Here is a 23,238-nt window from a genome sequence, read left to right as displayed (position 1 = left end):
TACCAACGGTAAAATTTGCCCCAGATTTCGAAGTATTCGTGTTCTGTCTTGTCTTTCATAATCATTGTAAGCCTGTCCATCTCAGCACATGATAAAATTTTATGCAGGATCTCTTCTTCCATTGGAGTTGTGATACCTTTCTTAATGTATCACTTAGTGACAAATTTTTTGGTTCCAATTGTGGTCATTAAGTCAAGAAGCACCTATAGTATGACCACAGTTGACCGCAAAATTTCCATTGCTAAGCAAGACAGTTATTGTTTTGCCCCATTTTATGACGTTTCTTGCCAAAATTGTTATGTAAATCACTGCAATTGTTAAATTAGTAACACTAGTAGTTGTTAAGTGAATCTGGCTTCTCCATCGGCTTTGCTTGTCAGAAAGTCACAAAAGGTGATGACATGACTTTGGGACATTGCAACCGCCATAATTTCATGCCAGTTGCCAAATGTCTGAATTTTGATCATGTGACCATGGGGGTGCTACAATGGTTGTAAGTGTGAAAAACAATCATAAGTCACTTTTTTCAGTGCTGTTGTAGCTTCAAACAGTCACTAAATGAATGGTTGTAAGGCAAGGACTCCCTGTATTAACTTCCCTATCTTTGGTTTCCAACTCTGGTCTATATTGGAGGGCTGAAACATTGTTAGAGCTGCTGCAAGTCTTAAAATTTGGATATAAGGTAATAGAATTAGTAAGCTGCTTGAAAACCACCCTTGGCAGATAAACCCCATTGCACTGATGAGATGGTGAATGTTGTCTGATAAATCAAAGGAAGAACCTGCTCATGTATTGTTTTACAGGACTGGAACCTGATTGAATAGGTTCTCTGTATATATCAGTGTGCATATACTGATATACATGTATATTGCATCATTTGCATCTTAGCAGAAAGTAGCCAACTCCTGATTCTGGACTTTCACCAAGAAATTTTAATCCTTTCACTGAAAATTCTAAAAAGAGGAAAGGAGGATCAATTATGAGACTTGCCAACCATCAAGCATGAGAAGACATAGTTAATTATTTCTTTGTGGATGAGTAATTGTTTGAACTAGCCTTGGCTTCTTTCACTTGACATACACTCTATCTGATAGCTCCAAAAATCAATAACTTAACTTATCTAGGACCAATTTTTGTGATACCATTCATAATCCAGGTCAACCTATTCTACATGGTCTTTTTTCTTCCCATAGAAAATACAGGAAATATATTAAAATCCTTTGCTTCAGAGTTAAAATATGTCTTTCATATGATAGTTACTCCTCTAAAACCTCTAAATTATTAGAAAATTCCCTCTAATGATGATTGCTCAATTGTGTTTCATTCTTGTAAGTTAATTGATATTATGATATAAATGCTTTCATTCTTTCCCTTCATATGCAGATCAGAAGTTATTCTTTTACGATGCTTCCTTTAGAATCAATAATGTGAAATATCAGCCTAACTTTGAAAAACAGACTTCAGCAGAATTTAGAGAACTGAGCAGAAGTATTGAGATTTTGGTAAGTGATTTGTTTTGTGTTTTTTAAAATGCATTTGATTCTATTATGAAGAAGGAAAAGAACACAGACAGACATAGAAACGTTAGGAGAGAACAATCTTTCCCCCTTTCTTTCTGTTTCTTTTATTTGAAACTTGATGCAGAGATTTTGCATATTGTAAGTCCCCTTTAGTGAACTGCACAAACCTCCTAGCAGTCTTTATGAATCTCTATCTCTTCTGTTCCTCGCTTCAAGCCAGCTAAAAAATATCCCATAGCAAACAATGGGTTCTCTTAATAATCACGGAGTTTGCTTTACCACCACCAAGTTCACTGCCAAAAGGATCATAAAATCAGACACGGTTATGTGTTGACCTGCTTTATGACTGTCACAATTTATGACTGAAATTACAGACTCAATTACAATCATAAGTTGAGGATTACTTTTATATATTGTGGGTTATGAAGCCTGTTAGAACTTGATGCAACAAACTGGCTGCAAAGAAGTGAAGTAAGCTGAATACATTATCCTTATTCATTCAAATAAATATATATGCTGAATATATATTGAATAAACATAGATTAGAAGAATATGAGCATGATTTTAAAATTAGAGAAAGAGACATTAATAACCTGAGTTAATGGATGGTACTATTCTGAAAGTCAAAATGCATATGAACTAGTATCTCTAGTAATACAAGGACTGCAGTCAAAGAGTAAGAGAGAGTAAGATTAAATATAAAGAAGTGCAAACTAACAGCAACAGATGTCCCAACCAGCCCTAGAATTGACAATGAATTAAAGTGGTGGATCAGTGCCTTTTAGAATCGGCTTTTTTAAGGGAGTAAGAAAGATTATCTTATTGGAGTGGGCAAAGGAGTTGAAGCATTTCTTAAATGTATAATAGATAACATTTGAAAGTGATTCAGGCAGATGCTTCCCTATTTCATGGAACTATAAAAAGGAGGGGGAAGTACAGCACAATCAGACTTGCAAGATTCTGTTATTATAGCAAATGTCAGTAAAAGTAGTTTTAGCTTATCTGTGAAGCTGATTCCTAGTCTGGTCTACCTAGTGGAATCATTGCAATCAACAGTAAAAGAACCAGCAGTCAAGAAATATACTGTATTTTAGCAAATTGTAGAGCACCAGTGAAGACCTTGAAAAAATATGCAGATTGCTGGAATATGCCAATATCTACAAAGATTGAAATGTTGCAGTTAATATTTTTCAATGTGACACTTTATGGACTATGAAAGTTGGATTTCCAAGAAACAGGAGAGAATAAGTATTGATACTTTTAAATTTTGATGATGGAGAAAACTCCTGAGAATACCATGGAAAACTAAAAAACAAATAAATGGTTCATAGAATAAATCAATTCAAGGCATACATGAACAGGCTCAAATCATCATGTTAAGGACATATCATACAAATATCCAGCTCTCTAAAAAAAAAGTCTATAATGCTGAAAAAGATGGAAAGAGAAAATGAGGATGCTCAGCAGCAAGGTGGATGGACTATTACAGTAGCAATGGGTGCACTGTTTGGAAGATCTGGATGACCAGGTTGGGGACACAGAGTTTTGGAGAAAAATTATCTATGTGGTCTTGGACAATTGAACCAACTTGATTGCAAATCTCAATTCAAAGACAGTATTATCATATCCCAACATGTGGAACTGTTAGCAGAATTAGCAAGCATGAAGATATTTTTCCAATTGGGTGCATTAGCACATGCCACACGCCACATGCCACAGGATGAAGGAAGCACATATCGATAAATGTTTAGAACATTATGCAGTTGACACACTTTAAATATATGTCCCTTGGGTTGTGTTCAAATATTTCATAACACCATGCAATAACAAAGTTCCAAGAACTTTGATATGCATGGATTATATACTTGCATTGGGTGCCATACATGAATACAAATAGTCTTCATCTTATAACGGTTCATTTAGTAACTGTTCAAAGTTACCACAGCACTAAAAATGATTTATAACCATGGTCATATGATCAAAATTCAGACACTTGGTAAATGACTCATATTTATGATGGTTGCAGTGTCCCAGGGTCATGTGATCACTTTTTGTGACCTGCTGACAAGCAAGGTGAATGGAGCAGCTAGATTCACTTAACAATCATGTTATTACCTTAACAACTGCAATGATTAACTTAATAACTCTGGCAAGAAAGAATGTAAAATGGGGCAAAATTCATTTTACAACTATCTCACTTAGCAACAGAAATGTTGGGCTCAATTGGTTGTAGGATTACCTGTACAATCAATGATTAAAACTGGACCTCAAAAAATTCAGATCCTCAAACATGAAACTGAAAAAAGCAAACAATATTTTAAAGTTCAAGAAATATAATATCAGGGAGAAATGGTAACAAAATATGGCATTAAACTAGATTGGCCCAAAGTTAACACAGCTTTAACAAGAAGGCATTCAATTAAAAGTTAACACTTAGAACAAGTCATAGAATTGGGTGAGATACTTAAATTAGCTCAACATGCCAATCCTTTGGTAAGACAACTGGGCAGAGATTGCACCAGGGCTTGTTATAAAATTGCACAGTTTTGTCACATCTATTTCAAATATAACCTGGTGGCTAGCTTAGAAGAAATTCCCATTCAAATGGTCAATAAAGACTAATTTATTAAATAGATGTGCAACTTTTTTTACAGCTCTATTTCATTCTGGTTAGACCATCTAATACTGCAATTTGTGGGAGGATCTTAAAGGACTTTCCAAGAAAGCTTATCTTTTGTGTGCATGTTTGATTTATTTTAATTTTTATTTCTTTATTGCAGATCCAGATATATATATTTTTAGAAAGAAATTCTCTTAGGGGAATGGTAAATTTGTGAGGTTTCCTCCCCTATTATCCAACCAACCATAACTAGAATAATAAAATAGTAGAATGGAAAGAATGGAAGAGACCTTGGAGATCAAGTTATCCCTGCTTAGTGTAGGAATTCTCCACTACAGTATTGTTGACAGATGGCCATCAAGTGAAAAAGTTGACCACTTTCTAAGGCAATCTATTCCAATGCTAAATCACCCTTTCTCCAAATATCTCCAAATTCTCTGTGTTCTTTTTAAAATGTGTTGCCTAGAACTGGGTGTAATATTCTAGTTGTGGTCTGCCAAATTCTGCATAGAATGAAATAAGACTACTCTTGACACTATATTTTTGTTGAAGCACCCTGATTGTTCTTTTTTTGTTTGTTTGTTTGTTTGTTTGTTTGTTTGTTGCTTTTTTTGCCATCTGCTTTACAGTACTGGCTCCTATTCAGTTTGTGAACTATCAAGGCACTTAGATTTTTTTCAGCTATATTGCTCCCAGCATGCTTTTCCATCCTGTACTTGTTGGGCCTTTGATTTTTCTTATACAAATCTAAGACTTAAGCTGCTTAAAGTCACCTCCACGTGACTCTAGACAGCATGTAAGTTGAATAAATAAACAAAATATTCCAGTTAAGCTACATTTGCTGGTTTTTATCCATTGTCCCAGTTTGTTCCTGAATCCTGATACCATCTTCTAAAATGTTTGTTATTCCTCCTAACTTTGTATCAGTGGCATTTTTATCATCAAATTTCAAACCTCTCATCCAAGTTATTTATAAATATCAACTCAGATGATAAACAAAGAATGGCCAAGTTTCTTCTTTAAAGCCTTGCCAGATTGTTTTAATTGATTCATACTGTATTGTTTTTTTAATTGCTACATGAATGTCCATGAAAAAGAGTGGTCAAAATCTGCAAAGATGATGGACTATGTTATTTTAAAAGCCCACCCCTTTCCCAATGTATGTGATTCTTAGCCAGTGATGGGATTCAGCCAGTTTGCACCCCTTTGGCAGAACCGGTAGCTAATTTTTTGTAGTCCAGCCCAAAATGACTTCCGGAAGTGGCATCCACACAGAGAACCGGTTGTTCGGATATTTGAATCCCACCAGTGTTCTTAGCATGTACAAAACAAGTATGGCTATGATTGGGATATTGTGTTCATCATCTTGCAGACTTTGAGACATAGACCTAGTGGCACTGCTGCATTCCTACTCTATTTAAAAAAATTTCTATATCAAACATAACTTTTTGTTCCTTTCAACAGATTAAACAAGCATTTCAAGCTAGTCCCTTAGAAAAAAGGCTCATTAATTCACGTGTTGTCAGGCTAAGGTATGTAGATGAACATTCCACTCAGGAACAGATGAATTAATTGCTAACAATGACATGAGAATGAATTTATAAATCAAATGGCCAAGATAGCATTAAAAAATAGATCTGGGTTACTTCCGCCAAATGGTGTTTCTCAGTTCTCACTCTCATTAATCAGCATTCAAAACTAGTATAATTATGCCAGTTGTAGGCTAACACCTAGGAGCTAGAGGCATGTTAGAATACACTAATCTTTGGGGGGGGGGCACAATTTAGAATGGAAGCTGAAAATAACCCAACTAACTGACATGTCCTTTGATGTAGCTACTGCCAGATACCTTTTGTATTCTTGTCTTTTGATAAACTTTTATTCATGGAATCAATATCATCTGGCTCACAACCATAAAACTAGCAGATGAATATTTCAAAAATGTTTGGGACAATTTTAACATAATTAAACCTCCATAACTATTATATTTGAATTACGTTAATTGAATTCGTCTCTCAGTTTTTTGGAAACTGATGAATTGGGAAGGTCAGGACTAAATTCTACCTTCTTATCCTGAAACACCTAAACACATATAAACATTTGGGGGAAATTTCAAGGCAAGACCAGCAAGTGGACAAATACCAGGACTCAGATAACTATTGTACAGTCCACAGTTTTTGCTGAAGAATCCATGGACTGAAAATGTTCCATAATAATAAAGTGATGGACGTAATTAGGCTCAATTCTCTAACTGCTATAGATTGGAGAACATTTTAGGAAGGTTCTTGAAGTTCTTTCCACAGAAGTCCTATGTATGTTAAACTACAGATTTGCAATTCCTATCCTCAAAACAGGAGCCCTTTCTTACTATGCAATGACCATATAAAATCTTTTTTTTAGTACACCTTCTTTTAATAGTTGAATAGATCCTGAATTAGGACAAATACATCCCTCCAGATATATTTGTTGAGTCTAAAATCACATTAAAAATTCACTATATTCCAGTAAGTGAGTGGCAAGAGTAGGCTTCTGTGCAATGTAGTGTGATATTATCTGGCCCAACTGGATCTAACTAATGAACACAGTATGTTCAAACACATATAAACATGTGATTAGGTTTATTAAAGTGAAACTGAAGCAAGCAAACAAAAAAGATTCCCATAGTGTGAAATCTAATTTCCAAAACAAGAAATAGATACTGAAATTTGATTTATTATTTGAACCATTTGTACAAAGAATGGGACAACTTGCCATGGCTGACTCGCTCCAGCCAACTCTCCCCAAATATCTTGCCATGGTCAACTTGCTGCAGGACAACTCATTGTGGCCAACTTGCCTTGGGCTAACTTGTCCTGGGATAACTCAGCATGGTCAACTCACCGGGACAATTCAACATGGGATAACTCAAGAGAGGGACAAGTGAACTACATTCAGTCTCAAGGACTTCTAAATTGAGAAGTTCCAAATCTAAAGCAAGACATGAGTTGCTGCAAATTTACTTGTTCCTCTCTTGAGTTATCCTCTGTTGAATTGTCTCACAGCAAGGGCCACAGCGAGTTGTCCTGCAGCGTGCTGTTGTGCAGTGAATTGGCAGTGGCAACTTGTTCCACAGCTAGATGGCTACGGTGAGTCAACCAGGATAAGAGAGCCAGGGTGTGTCGGCTGGAGTGAATCAGCCAGTGAATAAAACTTAATTGCAAGATGGGCACATGAAAAGAAAAGGGGGAAAAGAGCTAAAACAGGGGGAAAGTTTGTGACACTAGAAGATCCCTATATTTTCTAGTCCCAAATCTTAGCTATTTTTGATGATATCATCCAAATTTATGTCAAAACATTTCTAGTGCCTGCCCAATCCCATCCATTTCTAAGACGCAATGAGTTGAGCAGCAAATCTTCCGGTGCTTGTACTTGGTGTTCCTTTATGGACCGATGCAGTATTTTAATTTTTCTGTCTTACTTGCCCCAAAGCCTTGAGTGAATATATATGAAAAAAAATAATAACCCTGCAGGGTATAGAAAATATTCTGGCTTGTTTGGTCAACTGCCTGTATTATTCTTTTGCAGCCCAGGGAATGAAGGTGTCCTGGTAGATGTGGTGCTGATATTTAAGTTCATTGCCACAGATAATAAAGAGATACTCTGGACAAATATTTATCATATTTTGCTGAAAAAACTGAAAGCATCAACATGGCCCTTAAGTATTGATCTTTCTTCTTATAAGCTCTCAGGCAAGTGTTACAGATGTCCTTTGTAATGATGATCAATTTTTTTTAAACTGTTTACTTTGCCTTCACTGTCACCTGATCAAAACTGTGTTACCCATTTCCTATTCTTGCTCAAGATATTTGTGTAGTATTTGCACTTTTTTTTCCTGTGGGGAAAAAGCTTTCATATTTCCAGCCAATTTCTATTAATAATTGTTCCCTGGCTTTCAATTTGTTTATTTGTTTAATATTTAAAGAATAATTATTAGGAATTAACAGAGCATTTTGCCCAAAAAATATTGAGAAAATTTCATTGAGCCAAAGCCAGTAATCTTTATGTTATTTGATTATTTTTATATGAACTAGTCACCCTTATATAGTACAATAAATAGAAACGTTGGCTGATTGGTTAATTCATGATGATAACACACTAAATGGGTTATAAGGGATTTTCTGACAGCTTTTGTAAGAACTATATAGAGAACAAATAGATATCTTATTTTCTTTCTGGTGATTGTAATAGTAGAAAGATGCCAATTTAAATGCTTTAAGTTTCATAAAAGTAGTTCAGGAAAAAGACAATTAAATACATTTAATCAAGAGGAAGAGTTTAGAAATGTGGCCTTGCAGTCTTCAGATTTCCTAAGGCTAATATGGTTGTAAGACCGTTTGTATTGCATTTACAAAGGTATTTTGTTTTATTCTAAGCAAAAAAAAACTTAAGCAAAATTTTCACCTTCTCTTATTTAAAATGCTGGATATTCAGCCTTACTGGAAGGGAGATACTGGTTTGAAAAAATCCTTTGCCAATATTCCCAAATTACTAGTGATTATTAAATCATGTACTTTAGATGAAGGATGGATGAAGATATTGCTACTGCAAAATTAATATTTGTTTCTTTATCTTTCTTTTCAGAGATAAATGAAGAAAATGGTACAAATCTTCTTAACAGTTGTAAGTATCAGAACAACTATCTGTTTGAAAACAGATTTGTTAAAAATTGCTGTGTTTAGCCTCATTTTCCTCTGGATGCTGTTCTCCAGATGTTTTTAACTTTATAACTGGGGAAACTGGACACATCTACTGTATAAAATAAGACTGCCCTATTGAGGAATGCTGCCTTAGCACCATCATTCTCAAACTTTTTTTATCTACTAGTATGCTCAGTCATAACAGATCTGGTTTTTTTTTCAGTCTGATTATCACATTTGATAATCACTTCCACTAAATAACATTATGAAGACAAAGAAGATACCGGAATCTTTTTTTATAGCAATGAATCATGAAATTAAATTTTAAATTCACTTAATTGTAATATTGTAAGTCAGATCACCCATGAACTGTTTCTTAAGAATGGTATATTATTTGTACAAAATTGAACTGTTGCATAGCATTTTTCCCTAAGGGGGGGGGGGGAAATGATATTTCTGAGCTAACCTCAGCAACCAGAAAAACATATCTATTTTCTTTCTTGAACCCAGAAATGCAATTCTGTATTTATTTGGTGGTGAGTGAGGGTGTTCCAAGAAGACAGTTTCTAGCATTTTACAGTTGTAGCATTCTGTGGTCACATGAATACCATCTGAGACCTGCCCAGTTAGCTTCTGACAGGCAAAATCTATGGGGTGAACTGGATTCATTTAACAGCCATGTGAGTCATTTAACCACTGGAGTGATTCATTTAAGAAACAAGACTAAAAGATGATAAATTTGGGTGCAACTCACTTAATAACCAGCTGGCCTAGCAACAGACATTCTGTCCCAATTATAGTTATATTACCTGTATTCAAAAGGGATTGTGCAATTATTTTCTTGTTTTGCTGTGAATAAATAATTTAGGGCAAGAAAAAAGCAATATCAAGACAGCACATTAATGGAAACAATTATGTTTTGATACCCCCTTGCCTGTTCCCTTAATGTTCAGTGAATGAATGATGTATGGCTGTTTAATACATTCCACCATCTTTAGTGAGAATGTCTTCCAGGCAAACATGAACATAAAATTAACCCATTCTCTATATTTCTAAAAAAGAGTACTTTGTTTATTTTTTTAAAAAAGAAATTATGTTCTAATAAATTATGATTTTTATACTTCTAGCAAACCCTCAGACTGCCTTTAATAAAGTGTTCTGTTCTCTGGAAAGAAATGAAATAAACATTCTTTTGGGGGGGCTGGGAGTAGGTTGTGGGACACGACTGGACAGATCTGTGGAGAGAATCTATGGAGGAACTATTGCAGGGGAAGGGGAATGGCCCTGGCAAGCTAGTCTCCAGCTGAATGGCATTCACCGTTGTGGAGCAACGCTGATCAGCAATAACTGGCTTGTGACTGCTGCTCATTGTTTTAGAGGGTGAGTAAATCTTTCCCTATACCTCTAAGACAGGGGTGTCAAACTGCTGGCCCATGGGCTGGATACGTCATGGCGAAACTGTGCCCACCCCATTGCTGGCAATGGAAAAAAGTTGTGATACATCGTGACACATCACATGATGTTGCAAGTTTGACACCCCTGCTCTAAGATTACACCTGAATCAACATATTTAAGCAATAAAATTTTCCCAATTCATTTATGCACAGATGTTACCACTAATACAGTTTGTCTCGTATGTTTAAAACTAAAATTGTAGAAGGGAGAGTGGTGTTTAACTCTCTATCTCTGCTCACAGCTGCTGTTATTCCTAAACACTCCATTTTACAAACTGAATTTATTTCTAATCTTGAAGTCTGATGATAGTGAGCGCAGGAAAAACTGGAAAACAGTTAGCAAGGAACCATTGTGAAGTTTTGTTTACAATAAATGAAAATGCAAATAGAGTTCTTATTGTATAATCTGTACTCTCTAATGTCTTTCAGTGTCCGAGATGTTAGAAGTTGGACAAGTAGTTTTGGGGCTCGTCTAAGACCTCCAACAATGAGAAGGAATCTTCGCCAGATCATCGTTCATGATCATTATGCCAATAATGTCATGAATCATGAATTTGATATTGCTGTTGTACAGATTTCACCCCCAGTGGAATTTACAACTGCTGTACATCGTGTTTGTCTTCCAGAAACTTCATATATTTTTCCAGAGAATACAACTTGTGCTGTTACAGGATTTGGTGCTCTTAGAGATGACGGTTAGTAGCTCCCTCTTTGGAATTAGTTAACTTGTGTGAATAATCATTATTTGATCATTTGTTAACCACAGCAGATTATAGAGACACCAAATTACACTATTAAGAGGGCTTATCTCCTTTTCCAACCAGATATATTCATAATGATTTCAGAGAGAATAGAATAGAGCTGGAAGGGCCTTTGGAGGTCTTCTACTCCAGTCCCCGGCTCAAGCAGGAGAATTTATACCATCTCAGACAGATGATTGTCTAGTCTCTTCTTAAAAATCTCCAGTGATGGAGCGCCCACAATTTCTGGAGGCAGGCTGTCCCACTGGTTGATTGTCCTCACTGTCAGGAAGTTTCTCCTTAATTCCAGATTGCTATTCTCTTTGGTCAATTTCCAACCATTGTTTCTCGTCCTTCCCTTTGGTGCTTTGGTGAACAACATGACCCCTGCTCCTTGTGGTAGCCCCTCCGATACTGGAATACTGCTATCATGTCTCCCCTATTTCTTCTTTTCTTTAGACTAGCCAAACACAAATCCCGCAGCCATTCTTCGTATGTTTTAGTCTCCAGGCCTTTGACCATCTTAGTTGCTCTTCTCTGAATTTTTTCCAAACTCTCAACATCTTTTTTGTGATATGGTGACCAAAACTGGCTGCAGTTTTCCATGTGTGGTCTTACTAGGGTTATATAAAGCAGTAATAATACTTTGTGTGATCTTGATTTTATGCCTCTGTTTATAAAACCCAGGATTGTATTAGCTTTTTTGGTTGCTGCTGCACACTGCTGACTCAGAGTCAAATGATTGTCCACTAGGACTCCAAGGTCCCTCTCACAGTTGCTGCTTTTAAGCCAGGTCTCGCCCAATCTCTGTTTGTACCTTTGGTTTTTCCTACCTGGATGAAAGACTTTGCTTTTCTCCACACTGAACCTCATTTTGTTGAATAGGGCCCATTGTTCAACTTTGTCAAGATCTTTTTGGATCCTGAGTTTGTCTTCTGGGGTGTTGGCTACTCTTGTCAGTCTGCAGATTTAATGAGTTCCCCTTCAATTTCCTCATCTAAGCCATTTATGAAGATATTGAAGAGTACTGGGCCTTAGATGGAACCTTGTAGTAACCCACTGCTTACTTCTCTCCACGTGGATGTAGTGCCATTGAGGACTACTCGTTGAATACGGTTTCTCAGAGAAATACTCAACATCAAGGCAATTTGGCCTAGTGTTAAGGCAGACTAGAAAGCAGGACACCATGAGTTCAAGTCCTTCTTAGCAATGAAAGCCAGCTGGGTGATTTTGGACCAATTGTGCTCTCTCAGCCCAATTTACCTCACAGAGGTGTTGTAGAGAAAATAGGGTGAGGAAGGTGTATTGCATGTTTGCTACCTTGAGATGTTTGTAAAAAGTAGGCAAGATAAATAAATACATAAATGTTCAATTGTGGAATTTTATGTTTCAGTCTGATATTCTGGATCTGTTTGAGCTAAAACCACAGAATAACAGAGTTGGAACTTTTTGACAATATGCAATTAAGCCTTTTGACTGATGTATTGCCAACTAGATAGGCTGTTTGCCTTCTTTTAGGCAGAATATACTGTATGTATTCATATGCATGTTCACCTATAAGAAAACTAAATATAGAATTGCAAAAGCTGCAGAAATGCTTCAAATGTTGGGATAGATGGACAGATATATTGGAAAATCACAGGTTAAGGAATAGCCACCACAATTACTATATTCCTTTCAATTTAACTCATTCCAAAAATCTTCCTTATTCAGAGGTCACTAGAAATAACAATATTTCTTAACAATCATATTCAATTGCATTAGAAAGTTCTCAGAAATATGCAAAGAATTTATTTTTGTTTGTTCTAATCTGAACGAACAAATTTCCCATTTACCTAGCCTTAAAGCAGGATAGCTGTAAATCTGAAAGTTTACGGGAAAGTTCTAAGCTACTGAGGAGCCTTAGTCTAAGCAGGTGTTTCCAAAGGTTTCTATTTAGATTCTTTTTTGGAGGGAAATTTCCTGACAACTGCATTTAAATATATGTTCTGCAAACTATACACATTTCTTATGTGTTTCCTTTTCTTATGTAGTGTGAGGCAATTTTGTTATTCCATGAATTTTCATGGATAAAATACCCCATTATTATTTGAAAACCAGGTCCCAGTGTTGGTGAACTTCGTCAAACAGAAGTGAAAATTATAGGTAATGAAATTTGCAACAGAAGAGAAGTGTATAATGGAGCCATTTCACCTGGAATGCTCTGTGCTGGATACCTGGAAGGAGGAAGTGATGCTTGTCAGGTAGGTGTAATAATAACTTAGAAGTCAGCAAAAGGCTCCTGCATATATTGTGATTTGATAGTATTTTTGTACTGGAGCAAAACCCACGTATTTATACACCACCTCTATAACTAAGTAACAGAGATTTAGATGAAAAAGAACAAGTTTGGTGTAGTATTTAAGGGCTGACCAATAAACTAGGAAACTATGAGTTCTAGTCCTGCCTTAGGCATGAAAGCCATCTGGATAATTTGGGTAATCCTAGCCCAATCTACTTCACAGGAGAAAATAGAACAAGGAAGTATTATATATGTTAGCTACCTTGAGTTATTCATAAAAAAAGACAGAATTTTAAAAATCTTTTAAAAAAGAGGTGAACCAGGAGATGTAAAATGTGGAAGCTTATTTTTTCTGCAGTTCCAAGGTTATGATGATACATCTGGGGAGAGGAATGTGGAAGCTGTGGGTAAGGGTGAGAAATATGTGGTTTTTATTTTTATTGTTTTATTTATTCTATTCCATTTCTATATTAATTTGTTGGCTAGCAAGTCTAGCCATGAAGGCTTGTGAAGTGGGAGGGAGATGACCCCATTATATCTTCCTCTAAGAAGATTTTATGTCAAGGGAAATCATTTTAGATGGCATCATCTTTGATAAAACAGCTCTATCATATGATTACATAAGTTAGAGATTTTTCTCCTGGTCTTTCTAAAGCAATCTTCCTTCCCTTTTAGGGTGACTCTGGTGGACCATTGGTTACATCTGATTCAAGAGGAATATGGTATCTTGTTGGCATTGTAAGCTGGGGAGATGAATGTGCTAAGCCAAATAAACCTGGAGTCTATACACGAGTTACTTACTATCGAGATTGGATTGCTTTCCATACAGGAATCTGAAATAATGACGAGTAACTTTATATTAATGTATGAAATCCAAGGTATTTTTTCTTATAAACAGTCATACTGATCTGGTAAATTCTGTTGAGTAGGGATTTGTTTTTCTGTTGGAGGCATCAACACTATTCTTTCCATGTTATTTCATGTCCATGTCTCCTTATATTATATTATAAATACTGTTCATGTGTTATTCAAAAAGATGAAAAGATTGAAGCATTCACCTGCAACCAACAAAATAATTTTGTTTGTAGTTCTTTATGATTCCCATCCTTAAAATGCTGCATTGTTTGCACTGCTTGATTGCACTGAATGTTCAGCTCTCCCAAAAGCTTTGATAATTTGGCCAATCTTTTGTTTTGTTTTGAGTGTATGGTATTATTCAAGGAGAATTGCTGCATCACCCCTTCCAGGGATTGGAGTATTCAAATACATAATTCCTTTACAACTATATTGCAAAAATGGAGAGAATTCTTAGGCGAGGGATCCTCCATAGTCCTCCTTAATTTATGCAGTCTAGAAAGAGACATGCCATGCAGATTGAGAAAGTATTAAAGTAAGGATCAGTTAGTTTGTATCAGTCCTGCTATCATATTTATCCATGTTCTTGGGGGGAATTATGATGATAAAAGCTGCAAAATGCAACTGTTCATCTTAGAATAATTATATGGTTTCTAATGGTCTTTCAGCGGCTTTCTCCTAATCTGATACCTTCTGGAATGCTTTGAATTGCAATTCCCAACATGGACAATTTTGAGAAACAGAATTAGAATGATTTAATATTCAGTCAATTCAAACTAAAAACTATTTACTTGGACATGGAAGGGGAAATTTGCAGAAGAGAGTGACCACAGAAGAAAATGTTAGTGAGGTACCATGCTAAGTTGATTTTTATTATAAATAAAATTTCCAGTGTTTTATTTATCCTTCATTTCAGTTAGAAAAAATGCCTGAAAAGATGAAGTGAGGAAAGCCAATGCTCAAAATGAACTAAGGCTTGTGACCAAAGTCAAAAATAACAAAAAAGCTTCTTTCAACATGTAAAAAACAAGAAAAAAGTAAAGGAAATGATTGGTCCATTAGTGAGTGAAAGTGGTAAGAAGGTGACTAGCAATAGGGAGAAAGCAGAACTATTTAACTCGTTTTTTGCATCTGTCTTTACACAAAAGGAAAAAACAGACCAACCTATCAAAAATAGTGCCATAAAAAACAGAATAGAAACACAAGTTAAGATAGGCAAGAAAATGATAAGTGAGCACCTGTCCAGCCTAGACGAGTTCAAATCACCAGGATCAGACGGATTACATCCCAAGGTTCTCAAGGAACTGGCAGATGTAATCTCAGAACCACTGAACTATATTTTTCAAAGATCTTGGAGCACTGGGGAACTACCAGAGGACTGGAAAAGAGCTGATGTAGTTCCCATCTTCCAAAAAGGAAAAAAATGGATCCAGAAAATTAGAGACCTATCAGCCTGACCTCAATACCTGGAAGATTCTGGAAAAGATAATCAAACAATGAATCAGCGAACACCTAGAGGCAAACAAAGTTATTACTAAAAGCCAACATGGGTTTGTCAAAAACAGATCATGCCAGACAAACCTTACTGCATTCTTTGACCAAGTGACAAAATTAGTGGATCAGAGTAATGCTGTGGATATAATTTACTTGGACTTCAGTAAGGCATTTGATAAAGTAGATCACAACCTACTACTCGATAAGATAGAAAAATGTGGGTTAGACAGCATCACCACCAGATGGATTCGTAGCTGGCTGACCGGCTGTATTCAGCATGTGGTCCTCATTGGAAGTGCATCTACATGGAGGAAAGCGTGTAGTGAGGTGCCCCAGTGCTCTTCAACATCTTCATCAATGATTTGGACGAGGGGATAGATGGGGAACTCATCAAATTTGCGGTTGACACCAAGCTGGCAAGAATAGCCAACACTCCAGAAGACAGGAGTTTAAGATACAGGAGGACCTGGACAGACTTGAACACTGGGCACTATCTAACAAAATGAAATTCAGTGGTGAAAAAAATAAGGTTCTACATTTAGGCAAGAAAAACCAAATGTACAGGTATAGTATAGGGGGTACTAATAACTGTGAGAGGGATCTCGGAGTCCTAGTAGACAATCACTTAAATATGAGCCAGCAGTGTGCTGCAGCTGCCAAAAAAGCCAACACAGTGCTGGGCTGCATTAACAGAGGGATAGAATCAAGATCACGTGAAGTATTAATACCACTTTACAATGCCTTGGTAAGGCCACACTTGGAATACTGCATTTTGGTCACCACGATGTAAAAAAGATGCTGAGACTGTAGAAAGAGTACAGAGAAGAGCAACAAAGATGATTAGGGGACTGGAGCTAAAACATATAAGGAACGGTGGCTGGAATTGGGTATGTCTAGTTTAACGAAGAGAAAGACGAGGGGGACATGATAGCAGTGTTCCAATATCTCAGGGGCTACCACAAAGAAGAGGGAGTCAAGCTATTCTCCAAGGAGCCTGAAGGCAGGACGAGAAGCAACGGATGGAAACTGATCAAGGAGAGAACTAAGGAGAAACTTCCTGACAGTTAGAACAATTAACCAATGAAACAATCTGCCTCCAGAAGCGGTGAATGCTCCAACACTGGAAGTTTTTAAGAAGAGACTGGACAGCCATTTGTCTGAAATGGTGTAGGGTTCCTGCCTGAGCAGGGGGCTGGACTTGATGACCTCCAAGGTTCCTTCCACTTTGTTGTTGTTGTTGTTGTTGTTGTTGTTGTTATTAGTTTTCCATGTTTGTAATATCTTCCACCAACACTGTCCTTTCCTTTTTCTGTGTATTTCCTGTTGCTCAGAATACATCCCAAGATTATTTAAGAGTTAAAAACAGTTTTTAAAATACAGTTTCTTCCATTCCTTATTCTTATATGGCAAAATTTAAAGAAAAGTGTGAGACAAAAGAGAATCAATGTAGCAAAAACTATGTGTTTTAATTAAACACTCATAAGGCTCTATTTTGAAGCTATCTAGCATGATTAAGGATTATTATTATTTATAAGTTATAGGGTTTAAATTGCAGTAAAATTTTGAATTTAATGAGATTAACATTATTAAGACATTTCATATCAAGGAGTTTAACTGGTTCTTGCTTCAATTTAACAAAAATATTATTTTGCATTGCAATCCATCTGTTATCAATTAATGATCACAAATCCCATAAATAAGCACCATATGACCAGTGAAAATTTTATCATTCTGGTATGAACATATGTGTTACAAATCATTTATATCTCCAGTCTTTGGATGGATGGCTAAATCTGACATTTCAAACTGTATAAAAGTCTAAATCTGCCTTTCTCAACCTTTTGAGCCTGGCAGAACCCCTAAAATATTATTCAGGCTTCAGGAAACCCCTGAATATTTAGGTTCAAATATGTGCCAGAAGTTACAAAATTATTATGTGTAGTCCTGTATATATGTATTAATAGTGTTCTTAAACTAAAAATAAATAATTAAACTTTTCCTTTCCCCCATGTCTTTCTCCGCTCCCTGTGGATGGGTCTTGCTGCCACTGATATCTGGGTCAACCCAGCCCTAGATTTCCTGCATCCACCCTGAGATGGAGCCACTCACTCCCCAAGCTATTGCACCAGCAGAAAAGCAGACTGGCAAACTGGCATGCTGGCAAGGAGAGGGCCATCACAGAGGCCCAGATGTCACTCTCTCTTGAGCACACTCACATTTGCTACTCTTTTCTTCTCTCCTCCTCACTCCTTGCTCAGCTTGGATTCTGCTCACCTCCTCACTTGCATGCATGTGCACAATCCCGCCCCTCTGCTCGTTACGGTGACCCAACTTACGGTTGGAAGTTTGAAGGCTTTTGTTCACTTAAACGATGAACTCCCAGGTGACATCTCATGGAATCCTAGGGTTCCACAGAACCTCGGTTGAGAAACCTTGATCTAGATACAAGAGATGTGCTTGTATGCAAGAGAATGAAACTTAAATAACCGTCTAGGTCAGAGGTCCCCAACCTTTTTGGCACCAGGGACTGGTTATGTGGAGAGAGGTTTTCTGCAGACCAGAGGGGGCGTGGTTTTGTGTTCTGCCTGCATCTTGCGGATGGGGCTTTGCTTGTTTGTGCGGGTCGGTTGCTGGCATGCCACGGACCGGTACTAGTCCACGGACCGGAATTTGGGGATCCCTGATGTAGGTGGTTATTTAAACAGCAGTGGCTGTTTTCAAAAGTATCTCTGGAATCTTTATCAGCCTATAAAGTTATTGTTATAAATATTTTCTCAGCCTATTGCATAGATGAAATACATCTTGATTAACTAGATTTATAGTTACAATGTACTGCTCACATTCCACTAGACTAAAATTTCAAAGACTTTCATCCCTTATTTGGCTAAATCTAATGAAATCTATGTAACAGGTTTATTTGCTGAATAGTGATAAATAAAGTATAGTGGAAATATAAGTGCTGACAGTAATACATATTTACAGACTTCTGGATTATACCAGAAAAGCTACCATACCCTTTGCTCACATTTAAATGCTATGATTCAATTGTGTATATTCAAACTGTTCAAACTACTATGCCTACTGCAGGGAAAACAAACAAACCATTGAACGGGGGAGTCCAGTACTCAGGAATAATATCCTTTAGGGCAAGCTTAGAAAACAACAACAATAAATCCTTATTTTTCTAAGCTAAAATCATTCAGGTTAATAATATCTCTGTCCTGCCAATATTAAGCAGCTTAAAAGAATTCCTTTCTAACATGAAGGGACCATATCTAAGGATATGTAGATAGGGAAGAAGACTTATATGAATCTTCTTTATTCTTATATTTAAAATCCTCCATCTTTACATAGACCTTTTTTATTCCAAGCAACCAAGGACTGTCAGAAAATCATTCAACATCAACAGACTATAAGACCCAGACCAAGTCCAACTCTTTCAAGATGACCTGCCCCTTCTACTGATGAAATCAAGAAAGTGATCTCACAGAGGAACTCAAATAAAACAACAGAGCTGAGTGGCATTCCTGCACTAGATGCAAACACCTTGCAAGCATTCCAAGATGCTTTGGAAAACATTTGGTCCATGGAGGAGATGTCTGAAGACCTCAGTGATACCTTCATTGTGTCTTCTATAAAAACTAGGGAAGCAAATTAGATACTACAAAGATATCTTGTTGTTGTCCACTGCAGACAAAATCTTTGCCCACATTTTTCTGAACAGAATAATAAAACATCTCTTTTTTTCAGCTAAAGTAGGCTGCTTTAATAAAAAAAAATTGATATTCCACTTTTGTATTCACCTGATATTCAAGGCAGTTACCAATTAAAATATAGAACATAAAATACAATTTATTTATTTTTTAAAATGAAAATGATTAACAACTAAAAGTCTGAGGTAGCTGGAAATTCATTTTTGTATTAAAAAAATGAAGAAACATTGAAACATAATTCCTGAACTGAGAGAGATATCTTGCTCTGTAATTCTAGGTGTATTTATTATTTATTGTGTATTTATGGTTGGCTCTTGTTGGCTGAACTTGAGATTTTAGAGAACAAAGTGCATAAATTTAATCAACTTGAAGGTAGTCCAACCTTGTAGGAGCAACATTGCCTCCAGTACATATGAGCTTCCTAATGCAAAAAGATAGGAAAATGATATGAGAGAGAGAGAGAGAGAGAGGGAGGGAGGGAGGGAGGGAGGGAGGGAGGGAGGGAGAGAGAGAGAGAGAGAGAGAGAGAGAGAGAGAGAGAGAGAGAGAGAGAGAGAACAGGACCCCCTGAAATAAAACATGCAAACACAGATCCTGGAAAAGAATAAACTGTCACAGAGAAAGGGAGTCCTCTGGGTTCCCCAAAGAGAAAAAGGTATGATAGTGATTGGTAACTCACTTCTAGATGAACACTATCAGCAATTTGTAGACTGAGCAATTTAGTGAAGTATGTTGTCCCTCATGTGCAAAAATAAGAGATATTACAGAGAGGCTTACCCAAATAATCAAGCCAACTGATTACTATCCCTTTGTCCTCTTTCATGTTGGGACAAACAATACAACAAAAAAGACCCTGAAAAATATCAAAGAACTGTGAGCTGCTAGGCAGGAAGGCAAAAGACTTTAGGAGCATATTTTCATCCATATTTCCAATGGAAAGTCAACACCCAGTGAGGGAATGGATGGTTCTAGAGGCAAATTGCTTGCTCAACAGATGATGCCATTGAGACAACTTTGAATTTTGGGACCATGGTTTTCACTGTTAGAGGACTGGAAAAAAGCTGGTGTGGTTCCAATCTTCAAAAAGGGAGAAAAAAGAGGGTCCATGAAATTACAGACCAATCAACATCAACAACTGGGAAAATCCTGGAAAAGGTAATCAAGCAGTGGATTTGTGAGCAACTAAAAATGAACAAAGTGATTACTAGAATCAGCATGAGCTTGTTAAAAACAGTTATGCCAAACAAAACTTATTGCCTTCTTGGTTAAAGTGACTGTGTTAATATGTAAACTTTTAAATATAATGGAATATTGATTTACTTGTTATTAAGGTTCCATTGTGAACATTCCTTGTTATACAGCACATCTATTAAGAAAGCTACAACACAAAGCTTAGTTTTTACAAAAATGCTACAGGACTTTACTGCCATCAAGTGGCACTGAATTGTTTACTGTTTCATTTAAAATAAAATTTTAAGAAGTTTCAAGTAATACAGTCCATACATACTGCAGAAAAAATGGTTTAAGTAAAAAAAAATGTCAGTTACTAGAACTTTATTTATTGAGATATTTCTGACAATGGCATTTGGATCATATACTGATTTCCTAATGAGATCCATAAAATCAGAGGAGAAAAAAAAATCAATAAAAAGAAAAAATGTTTTGGAATTGGAAAATTACCTAATATAAAGCCTCCTGTAACTTATCTCTATGTGCTTCACAAGTATCTCCTTTGCCTTCATCTTTCTTCTTTTTCACACAGCAATCCTCATTTTGTCATCTATATGCCATCTATCTATCCCAGGATTGTAGCAGTAATAAACAGTTGGTTCTTGTTTAACAAAGGCAAAGGAAAGCTGAATTAAGATCATAAGCACTGTTGCAATTTTACTTAGCAACTACTTTATTTAACAACCAAGTTGATGGTCTCAATTATTGTCACTAAATGAAGACTGTCTCTATATTAACTGATTCTATTCCTAGAGTTATTCCTGCACTATGGCAGAGTCTGCTTCCTGTATATCAACTGATTAACCAAAGCAAAATGATCTCCCTTACTTTTAATATATTGTGGGAAAACGCCCATCTAGACAAGAAACCAAAGCAATTGGAGGGAGATGCAACATTTTTTTATTGGCACGTACAACTGCAGTGATCACTGGGCTCCTCGCCAGATGAAAGAGCCTGAAATTCACAGTGTTACAACTTTGACAGGTCCCCAAAGTAATATATTTTAACCCTATTTTTCTGACCCAGAATCAAGATGCTTTTTAATCCAAGAATAAAGATGATTGTAAAACAGATATTTAATTCAGAAATACTTGCAATTATGGTTGTTGCTTCTGGATATTATACATCTGTCCATTTTTATTAGGTAAGAAATTAATACTTTCTCCATACCAACTTCTAACGTGGAATGAGACCATCTGAGTCCTCCGGTAGTCCCATGCTTATCTCAGACAAAGGCATTCCAAACTGGCACATGGCCAGGATAACCTGTAAAGAGCTCAGTGACTCCTCCTACAGATCTTTTAACATGGGATTGCTAACTAGCTTTTATATTACCCATAATCCCTCTCTTAAGGAGACAACACTTAACCCAATAAATGACAAACATTCTAACATACAGATCTACATGCTCTAGTCAGGGTTACATGATCCAGAACACCTATGCCTATTTTCTACTTCTGTAGCCTTTGTGGCCTACCATTGTGTTGGGAGGGGGGAGTTTTTGGAATTGCTTTGCACTGCCTGCTATGATGCACTTCTCCCAGGGGATGGAATGTTTCTCCCTTATCTGAGAGATGGTTTACGCTTGGAGCCAGAAGAAATTGAAAGTGAGAAAGACCTTGAGGAGCCTACCAAAATGACCAGTTATCAAAACACTATGCCACTGTGGATTGGCTGGGATTCAAATGAACATTGGGATGCTTGGGGGAGGAGTACTGAATGTTGCTTTTAATATACTGCTTTGCAGGTTTTTCTCTCAGACCTCGTCTTGATTCCCTGCTGTCACTAGCCCCTAATAAAAGTTCCTTTTGAGACAATGCCTGTTTCAAGAGTTCTGCTTTCTTGGATGGCTTAGCCAAGGTAGGTCCTTACAAACTTATATAGTCTCTGAAAAGAATTACAAAGATAATGTAAATTATTATATGACTCTTGGAACTTATCATCTGATAAGGAAGTAGAGGCTACCCTGGCACCTCTAAATCCTACATTTCCATGGAGGGCTCCACGTCTGCCCTTCTTTTTTAATACTAGCACCTTTTAAGATAAACAGTGTTTTTATGCTCATATATTTGACTCCTTTCATTAAAAGGAAAAGACAATCCACTTTTTGTTACCTGTCTTCCTTTCCCTGCAGATTCATTAACTAGTTTCAGGTGGCCTGGATATTCAAAGTACCCATATGGACTTTTTGCATAAATTCAATGTATTATTAACCACAAATGATTATGTTAAAAAAGGAAATGGAAATGGATGCAATTTTGGGGAGTTAATTGAACAAAATCACTTTTGAAATCTCTCCTACTGTTAAATTTCAAGGTCTATCATCTATTATCTTTTGTATCTAGTTCAGTGGTTCTCAACCTGTGGGTCGCGACCCCATTTGGGGTCAAACGACCATTTCATGGGGTCACCAAACAACGCAGTCCGCCATTTTTTCCCCCTTTTCCTTAGCTGTGCTACTCCCTCTTATTCTATTGGCTTTTGAAAGCCAATAGAATAGACTCTATTCAAGAGACTCTATTCTATTGGTGTTCGAAAGCCAATATAAACTAAGAAAGTTTTGGTTTCGGAGCACGTGGCAGAAAGTGAGACAGAGAACAAGTGGCAGAAAGCGAGAAAGCGAGGGAGAGAACAAACAAAAGCAGTATCATCTCT

At 36.6% G+C, this 23,238-nt stretch overlaps 1 protein-coding gene across 6 annotated transcripts in view; it reads left to right on the top strand.

Moving 5' to 3' along the window:
- LOC120317806 (transmembrane protease serine 11E-like) overlaps positions 1-19,813 on the top strand; it is a 69,925-nt gene extending 50,112 nt beyond the window's left edge. For 3 of the 6 annotated variants that reach the window (XM_039364693.1, XM_039364688.1, XM_039364694.1), the window contains exons 4-11: positions 1,384-1,502; positions 5,605-5,672; positions 7,705-7,868; positions 8,761-8,799; positions 10,025-10,196; positions 10,700-10,965; positions 13,111-13,253; positions 13,967-14,364. In XM_039364693.1, the coding sequence (XP_039220627.1) occupies positions 1,384-1,502; positions 5,605-5,672; positions 7,705-7,868; positions 8,761-8,799; positions 10,025-10,196; positions 10,700-10,965; positions 13,111-13,253; positions 13,967-14,128 (1,133 nt within the window). In that variant the 3' untranslated portion in view covers positions 14,129-14,364. Of the gene's footprint in view, positions 1-1,383; positions 1,503-5,604; positions 5,673-7,704; positions 7,869-8,760; positions 8,800-10,024; positions 10,197-10,699; positions 10,966-13,110; positions 13,254-13,966; positions 14,365-17,708 lie in introns of those variants that run through there. The other 3 variants (XM_039364689.1, XM_039364690.1, XM_039364691.1) reach the window with 3 other exon arrangements.
- Positions 19,814-23,238: the final 3,425 nt, after the last annotated feature.

The sequence above is a fragment of the Crotalus tigris genome, unplaced genomic scaffold, assembly GCF_016545835.1.
Source record: "Crotalus tigris isolate CLP2741 ecotype Arizona unplaced genomic scaffold, ASM1654583v1 scf7180000019835.352304, whole genome shotgun sequence".
NCBI classification, from domain to species: Eukaryota; Metazoa; Chordata; class Lepidosauria; order Squamata; family Viperidae; genus Crotalus; species Crotalus tigris.
This window is presented reverse-complemented; position numbering and strand designations above follow the sequence as displayed.